A 9,231-nucleotide genomic window follows, 5' to 3' on the forward strand; every position below is an offset into this window, starting at 1 on the left:
TATTGCTACGAAAAAGGACAGCTGAAATGATTGTAGAAATTTTTTCAAAGACTCGTGACGATTAATAATTTTTTTGGCCAGAAAAGAATTTTTTCACCCACCGGACTTTACAAGCTCTCATTTTTGAAGGAAAAAAGGTAGAGCTTTAATCTTCTGTATCCTGAATGAGCTTTTATAGTTGTACCTATTAATGAAAAAAGTTAGTCTCTTTTGTCTAGGAACTACTTGTACCAGTGGTTGATAATGCATGGTGGCTGAACACTCATGGCCTACTCTACACAGAGAGGATGAGTGGATAGTCAAGAATGAGTGAGTCACACTTAAAACTTAACGTTAGGTAAGGCACTTAGATCAGGAATTGCAGTATGCCATGGCAAGGGTAATTACTTACAACTACTAAACTACTTCATGCAAGACTAATTTACTACACTATTTTTAAAAATCCAAATTTGATCAGAAAATTAAAAAAAAATTTTTAATAATATTTTTATTAGGGGCCTTTAACTTTGTTTCCAATTTCACATAATACTGTATAGACCATATATTAATTTTTGCAGGGATTAAATTTCACAATTTTTGCGTTTTGGAAAAATTTGCAAAATTAGAATCTGCAAAATAGCATGCTGATTGTATAGTAGATGTGGTAATTACATTAAAATCGCAAAATTTTTATTCACAAATACAAAAATGTAGCCAAATCACAAAATTTCATACCTGCAAAATATATGATGTATACTGTAGAGCCTGAAATTACATTAAACGAGGCTTATAAATAACATTGTTTAACTTGATCTGAAGTTTTTATGAAATGATTGGACAAGATTTCCCACAGGATTTGTACATATTGCTCATGCAAATTGACAAGATTACAAGACAAGAATTAAAAATTGAAATTTTTTTCTGATACATTATACATGTCCTTATGCTGTGTAGAAAACTATAGTGAATTCCTATCAAGTTTAGATTTATTTATGAATTTTTAAATTTGCTAAAAAATTGGACTAAAGTCCCTTAGGACAAAAATTACTATAAGAGATTTTCAATTTTATAAATTTTCTGATACACATACGTGTCCTTATGTTGTGTATTGACTTTGAGTTGATTCTAATAAAATTTGGATTTTTAATAAATTTTTGAATTTAATCAAAAATTGGGCCAATGACCAAATGCTATTTTGGCCAAATTTTGTCCAAAATGGCTAAAATGCTCTAATTTTATAATTTTTCTGATATGTACATATGACTGCCCTTATACTGTGTATTAACTTAGAGTTGATTTTAATCAAAAATTAATTTTAAAACTTGTTTCAAATCCAATCTCTCTCCTCAATCTTATCTCCAAACTCCTCGAAAAGCACATATTCAACATTCTACTAAATCATCTTTTCTCTAACAACCTCCTCTCTGATTCCAAATTTGGATTCCTGCCAGATAGCTCTACAGTATCTGCTCTTGCTGCTTGCATGTACTCAATGCATTCTATCTACTTTCGATGCAGGCTCATCTCTCTGTGGAATTTTTTTGACGTTAAAAAAGTATTTGAGTCTGTAAGTCACAGTATCCTTTTGTCTAAACTTCAATCCCTAGGCATTCCCTCTCACATCCTTCACTGGCTTTTCTCCTATATTTCTGACTGGTCACAATGTGTATGCGTTGGTAATGCTATTTCTCCTCCCTCTTCTGTATCCTCTAGTGTTCCCCAAGGCTCCATCCTAGGCCATTACTTTTGTTAATGACCTCAACCTTTTCCCAATCTCTTCTATTTAAGTGTTCCTATAAGCAGATGACTTCTTCTCCTACATACATTACCTCCTCATTCCGATATCTCTCCTCTCCAGTCTGATCCAGATATCATTACTTCCTGGTTCTACTCCAATTGTTTCTCTGTAAATCCATCCAAATCCAAATACATGTTCTATTCACTGAGCGTCAATAGTCATTCGGCTCTCTTCCCTCTCTGCTGTTATCAAATGTTCCTTTTGAGAGAGTCTACCCTTTTAAGTACTTAGGTTTAATTCTCTCCTGTAACCTTTCCTGGTCTAACCATATTATCTGTACAATCAAAAGGGCTAAGCGCCTCATTGGTTTAATTTACTGTCAATTCTACTCTCTCCTCCCCAAAGCCATATTATCTCTCTATACCACCATTGTCTATCCCATTCTTGAGTATGGGTTTCCAATCTGGGACCTTTCTTCTCTCTCTCCTCCTCAATTGATTCTGTGCAGTACTTTGCTCTTAAAATGATTTTTAAATACTGGTCTACTCCCTATAGCACCCTTCTTTCTTCTCTCAATTTAAGGATTCTGAAGCATTGAGGAAAGAGATCAAAACTTTTATTTTTTTACAAGATTAACAATGGACTCACTCAACTCTTGCTCTTACTCCACACCCTTCCTCTCCAATAATGTCTCTCTGTCACTACTGTCCCTATAATTATAAGTGTCCCATTCTGTGGTACCTCCTCCTATCACCTCTCCTTCCTTCCATCTACCATTAGACTCTGGAACTCTCTTTCAAACAATAGTTTTCAATTAGCATCAGCTGTTCATTCTTTCAAAAATACCATGTACTGTATTGTAGTTGTGAAACATGTTGTTTAGTATGCCATGATTAATTACTGATTAATTATGTTCAATTGCTTATTATTAAAAATTTATATCATTATTTTTAAAAGTTATGTTGTTTAGACTTGGCTTAAAAATTGAGGAAATGGTCAGAAAATGTTAAATTTTGTCCAATTGTTATTTCAGGCTCTGCACAGTGTTCACATACATGTATTGTGCATTATCACTGCTATACACTTATAGTTATTACAGTATCACCTCATATCTACAAAAGTTTGTGTTACTTGTTATCATAACAGTGATAAGTGGTTTCCCTACAGTTTGCATGGCTGTACCCACACACTATATACAAATGCACTAAAAACAACAAGATATATTATTTTACTGATGGCCAGTTGACTACAGAGTCCAGGCTAACTATACTACACATCACCAAGATAAAATTCGCCATTTTACTATTGCCAATAAATCATCTGGTATAGACCCATCCCAAGGCTAATTATCGCGATCACTAATTGCAACGTATATATTCTATAGCTGCCCACACTGGACGGCAAGAGATACTGGCAATGTATGTGCTGAATCCTGATCTCAAGCTTTCCAGCTTTCAATCTGAACAATAATTAAAGAAAGCATTAAGAGAAGCTGTAAGAAGGAATAAATAAGCTCCAGATTCATTATATGAGCAAGATTTTGACGAGGCTGCATTTACCACATCACTGGATCTTTGTGTTTAATTCCCTAGAACTCTATATGCACCCTTAGGAGCTGCATGGTACCCATTGTTTTCTATGTTTTGGAATAGTGAGGAGCCCAATGAACTTGGAATTAGGCTTGCTTTGGGTGATGAAATTCTCCACTCTCATTCAGATTCTATATACCATCTTGCTGATGAATATCATTATTGACCAATAAATATCATTATGAAATTATTTCTTGGGCATATATGGTACAATTAGTGCATGTTATACCTTGGGGAACCAAAGATTTTGACTTGTGGTTTTGGATATAAAACAACTTAGTCTTTCATGAAATAAATAATATACTCATGCAAAAACTTTATACCTGGCTAGTGCCAAAACCTGTAAATTTACAAATAAATTTATTTGAAAAGTAAAAAATTGCCAAATGAATGAGAATCAATTCTGGTCCCGTGTATATATCAATACTAAACAAGGCAGTGTCACTTGCATATGGTCTGTACTAATGTTTTCGATTACAATCAAGATAAAATCAAGTGATCAAGACCACTTCAGATATTGATCAAGACATCAAAAGTTGCTGTGGAAGAGAATCAAGAGATACTCTCAAAGCTCCATGCTTCTCTGTGTATTCTTGTTTCCAGCCGCCGTCCGTGTTTGTTATTAGCTGTATATCTATATTCTATTTTTAACTATCTGTTTATTTTCGTATGTTAATATACTTTCTGATAAGATCATCTTGATACTGGTCGCAAACACTATGATTAGTACATGTCAAGCTCAATGCAGGTGACATCACCTTGCTAAATATCGTAAACTTTGATTCATGACACTACTTGACAACTAAACTCTAGGTTTAGAATACGCAAACACTTAATTTTGTGTCATCCCTTACAGTTGCCTTAGATCCAAGTCGAATGGATTATCCCAATCAAGCTGCCACTTTTTTGCCACGGTTTTAATTCCGATGTAATGACGCGAATATGAGCTCGAAGATGAAGATCCTAAGATAAAACATAAAGAAAAAGAACACCTAGAAGAACATACTTTAAAATATTTTGTGTAGAAAAGACCTCACGAAGACTATAAACCGAGCTACAAACTCTCTTTGCTTACAGACCTCTTCTCTTCGTCCCCCACTCCCAAGTTAATTTAATTTTTAATAGTATTAAAAATTGATTGGCTAGTCCATTATAAATTTTGACCATTCTTAATTTTCATCAGTCCTTAATATTTTTCATCTCCTCAGTATAATTCATCAGACCACAGTTTGCTAATGAACTGTATAATCAGGAAGAAGTATGTGGGATACATTTGTAATATACTTGTACATGTATATATCTACTCTCTTCCTTTCTCTCTCAGACTTCATATAAAGTTGCTGGAGGTCAGTTATTATGAATACAAATAAAGGATTCACAATCTCTTGGCATCAACCAAACACAAGAGCAAAACTCATGTAAGACTCCAACTCATTATTATTTCCTTTTACCATAGATGCTTTTAACATTCTTTCAGTCTCTCATCCGCAAGCTATCACTTTACTAAACGAGTGCACTATAGCACATGGCCTTGCCACAACCAGTGAAATGTAACACAACAAATGTGAAACAGTAACATTTTTCCAAAATTTTGGAAGGAATGTTGCTTACTTTTCTGCTTTTGGTTTAGCTGCTGCAGCAAAGGTGTGGCTGGAATAAAGGTGAGGCCATGCATCTAATATCCATGGCTCAGCTCAGCTCATGCTCAATCAAAATATGCAAAAATATCATTAATTCATTATAATAAAATCATAGATTAGATAGGTATAGAACCTATGGTAAAATGGTGCCATAACACACTTCATGCACACACACACACACATGCACACACTGGCACAATGAACGCAGTACCCTCACCTAAGGCGTGGGTGAGGACAATAATCATTTTTGGAATATATTCATGTCCTGTTTTGATGTTAACAATCCATGCACCTTCCATATCATGTGTCCTTAATGTAACTGCATTATTCATAATTCTTATCAATAATCATAATTGTGTTTATCTATTTATTACTTTATTTATTTATTTTTTAGGGACCCAGCATATTTACTGGGTTCCCTTCAGCACACATTTTATTCCTATGTGATTTTACTTTTGTTTTTTTGTGCTGTAAAGTCTATTAATAAAAATACTAATACTAATAATAATAATAATAATAATAATAATACTATACTGTGTGCTTTATCATTGCTATTTTATGTAGTTAAGAGTTAGAGAACACCCAGTGACTGGCCTTATGTTGAAGACTTCTCAACATAAGAAAGAGAGAGAGAAAGGAAGGAAAAAGAGGAGGAGAGAGGAGATAGAATAAAGAGCAAGAGGGAAAGGAAAATTTAAACTTTTTGTACTTCTTACAGATATTTTGCATCTTCATTCACTGATATTAAGATAATACTAACATTTTGTGTTATTTTATTTTATTATTTTATTCTCCTTTTCTCATGCAGCAATGGCTAGCACTGGGTAACAGGTTCTGAGCCACAGCTGCCACTGGAATGAATGAGAGGAGCTCTTGCTCTCACTTAGTCTTCACACTAGTACTCACTCAGTCAGACTATAAGGTGAAATATCAATATTGTTCTGATATCTTCATACTTCATATCTCATTCCCATGCATGCTTGTATATCTCATTCCCATGCCTTTATATCTCATTGACTCATTCCCATGCCTCCATCACTCATTCTCTACTTTTTATTATTATTTCAGATTATTGAATGTGAGGATTACACTTGTGTCAATCGTATCATCTCATTAATTTGGCCGGCAGTGAGAGATCAGGCATTGCAATGACTTCTGGTGAAAGATTAAAGGTCAATCACTGATACTTAATCGATACTAACACTAAAAATTGAGCTTGATTTGATTGTAATAATATATTATATTATTGCAGTATCATTATTTATACATGTCATGTATATTATTGTAGGAAGGAGCCAGAATTAACAAGTCTTTGCAAACATGTATATACATGTACACTGGATAAAGTCATCACTGCTATGAGAGAAATCAACTGGAATAAGAATGATGGTTTACATACCTACTTTAACATGGTAATATAGCAAATATTTTTTGTGTTTATTGACTTTATTCACATCTTTATGCTATGTATAATGTTTAAGCCAATTCCGACTTCAATTTTTCAAGTTATGGCCATTTAAAAATATGGCCAAAATTTGAAAAATACCCTGTACTATATAGCCCATGCTTTTTTCCAAAAAATGCCTCCGGAATCACCCCAAATTTTTATTACATTTTCTGGTAGATATTGATATCTTTATGCTATGTAGAAAGTTTGAGCCAATTCCAACTTTAATTTTTCAAGTTATGGCCATTTTTAAAAATGGTCAAAATTTAAAAAATACCCAAGGCTATAGCCCATGCTTTTTCCATAAAATTGCTCCGAAATCACCCCAAATTTTTGTTACATTTTTAAAATACATATTGATGTCCTTATGCTATGTAGAAAGTTTGAGCTGATTCCGACTTCAATTTTTCCAAGTTATGGCCATTTTAAAAAATGACGAAAATTTGAAAAATATGCTGTACTATATATAGCCCATGCTTTGTCCCAAAAATTGGCTCCTAAATCAACCCAAATTTTTGTTATATTTTCTGATACATATTGATGTCCTTATGCTATGTAGAAAGTTTGAGCTGATTCCGACTTCAATTTTTCAAGTTATGGCCATTTTAAAAAATGACCAAAATTTGAAAAATATGCTGTACTATAGCCCATGGTTTTTCCCAAAAAATGGCTCTGGAATCACCCCAAATTTTTATTACATTTTCTGGTAGATATTGATGTCCTTATGCTATGTAGAAAGTTTGAGCCGATTCCGACTTTAATTTTTCAAGTTATGGCCATTTTTTAAAATGGTCAAAATTTGAAAATACCCTATACTATAGCCCATGCTTTTTCCCAAAAAATGGCTCCAAAATCACCCCAAATTTTTGTTACATTTTCTGATACATATTGATGTCCTTATGCTATGTAGAAAGTTTTAGCTAATTCTGACTTCAAAGAGTCCTTATCACATACCAGCTAAATGATTATCAGAAAAAATTATTAAATGAAAATTTTTCTCCATGCCAGTTTTAGTGAAATTTGGCCAAAATAGACTACCGATATGACTATTGACAAATTTTGAAGCCACTATAAAAATTTATTATAAAATTCAAATTTTATCAAAATCTTCCAAAGCTTTTACACAACATGAGAACATGTACATAAGTGTATTAAAACATTATTGTTATCAAAAAAATTTTCTGAGCCATTTGTAGCAAAATTTGGCCAAAGTTCCAGTACTGTAGTACAAGGACTTACGTTGAATATTTGAGCAAATTCAAAAATTTCAATTTGACCAGAATTAGCCAGGCTAAAGTTTCTACACAACATGAGAATCATTATGTATGCGTATCAGAAAAAAATTTTAAATCAAGGATTTATTTCAGCCATTTTAAGAAAAATTTGGCCAAGGCCCCTGTACTTTAACTTTGAACAAAATTTTAATCCTTACTGAAATACCTTTTCCAATCATTGTCTTAATTTTTTGAAAAATTATGACTCAATTGGAGCAAGTGCCACTTCTAGTTTTAATGAATTTTGTTTTACTTTGTTATAAGAAATAATTTCCAATTAGTATAAGTCTGAGGAATTAAGTTCACTTGTTCAGAAGCATGCACAGTTTCATTTCTCAGTTCATGAGAAATTTCCAACACCATAGGCAGGTCAGTTAAATATTTTTTCAATATTTCTTACTAGCCTAACATTTTATAACTAAAATTTTTTAATTGTTGCAAAATATAAACTAAACTATATACTACATACTAAACTACATACAAGACATGACAATCATTTTGTAGCAAAATAATTATTATTCTATCAGCAATTAATTTTCATTTTTTTTGTCCTTCGAATGCCAATCCAATTCATATGCTTCAGTGTCGCCTTCAGGATCATCATTATAAAAAGGATTTGTTGATTGGAGCTGAGAAGGATTCTTCAGATCTCTTTTCTTTTTTTGTATGCAGAATATTGCCACCAGTATAAGAACAATCACTCCAATAATAACTGCCAAAGCAACAAAAACTATCACAAGAAGCACAGACAATGAGGCTGATGATGGTGTCAGAGAAGGAGAAGATGTTGGGCTTGAAATTAAATCCTCTACAATTAAAAAGTAAAAATACACAATGATCTATTCACTATAAATTATACCACAATTAATTCCTGTATATAGATCTAAACAACTGCATACAGTGTCTCCAGCAATCAAACTACAAGTGCCTCCATTCACACAAATGTTCTCTTCACATTCATTAAGTACTAGAAATAACATCAATGTCAATAATCTCAATATGTCCACAAGTCAAGTAATATATACATTGTAATTATTCAATTAGATCTACTACCTGGTTGATTACAAGCTATTCCTTGATATCCTTCAGAACAGAAGCAACTATTGTTACCAACACATGCTCCATTCACACATTGAGGATCACAAACAGCTTTAAAAGGTTAGAAGAAACTAAACTTTATTTACATTAAATATTTTTACTTGGTTGAAGTATTTCTTCTAAAATTTGTAGGTCTTCTTCAACTTCTTTTGTAGCCTCGCCAATACTTAAGTCACCAGTAGCAGCAACATCAAACAAGCACAACTTGTCATCACCACACAACTACATACAAACAATAAATAATAAAATTGCAAACCTCAAAGTAACAGTTCAGTAAAAAAAATTGCAGACAGACACTACACTTAACTACATAGTCCTTGCTCAAGCTAAATGCTGGCAAAGACAACAAGAATGTCATTGTAAGATAACCTTTATTGCTTCTTTTTCTAGTTTTGGGTCATTAAACTTTGCTTCAAACAATGGAGTGTATTCTGGTCTATAAAAAGTATTCCAGCTACCAGACTGA

The 9,231-nt window shown here is 32.9% G+C and overlaps 1 protein-coding gene and 3 long non-coding RNA genes across 4 annotated transcripts; 2 read left to right on the forward strand and 2 right to left on the reverse strand.

Moving 5' to 3' along the window:
• Window positions 1–151: 151 nt before the first annotated feature.
• On the reverse strand, window positions 152–276 carry LOC109589419 (uncharacterized). Its single transcript, XR_002188691.1, has 2 exons — window positions 232–276; window positions 152–184 (listed from the first exon to the last, which is right to left on the reverse strand). It is a non-coding gene; the product is annotated as an uncharacterized LOC109589419 (long non-coding RNA).
• A 4,209-nt stretch (window positions 277–4,485) lies between these two features.
• Window positions 4,486–5,670, forward strand: LOC109589421 (uncharacterized). Its single transcript, XR_002188693.1, has 3 exons — window positions 4,486–4,564; window positions 4,631–4,724; window positions 5,511–5,670. It is a non-coding gene; the product is annotated as an uncharacterized LOC109589421 (long non-coding RNA).
• Window positions 5,671–5,757: 87 nt separating this feature from the next.
• On the forward strand, window positions 5,758–6,352 carry LOC109589420 (uncharacterized). Its single transcript, XR_002188692.1, has 3 exons — window positions 5,758–5,868; window positions 6,015–6,118; window positions 6,235–6,352. It is a non-coding gene; the product is annotated as an uncharacterized LOC109589420 (long non-coding RNA).
• A 1,845-nt stretch (window positions 6,353–8,197) lies between these two features.
• LOC109589418 (delta-like protein 1) lies at window positions 8,198–8,987 on the reverse strand (the record flags this gene model as incomplete). Its single annotated transcript, XM_020005511.1, has 4 exons — window positions 8,198–8,475; window positions 8,527–8,634; window positions 8,721–8,816; window positions 8,867–8,987. Coding segments are annotated over 4 exons (603 nt in total), but the record flags the coding sequence as incomplete, so codon positions are not given.
• Window positions 8,988–9,231: the final 244 nt, after the last annotated feature.

The sequence above is a fragment of the Amphimedon queenslandica genome, unplaced genomic scaffold, assembly GCF_000090795.2.
Source record: "Amphimedon queenslandica unplaced genomic scaffold, v1.1 AMPQUscaffold_11340_Cont15089, whole genome shotgun sequence".
Taxonomy (NCBI): Eukaryota; Metazoa; Porifera; class Demospongiae; order Haplosclerida; family Niphatidae; genus Amphimedon; species Amphimedon queenslandica.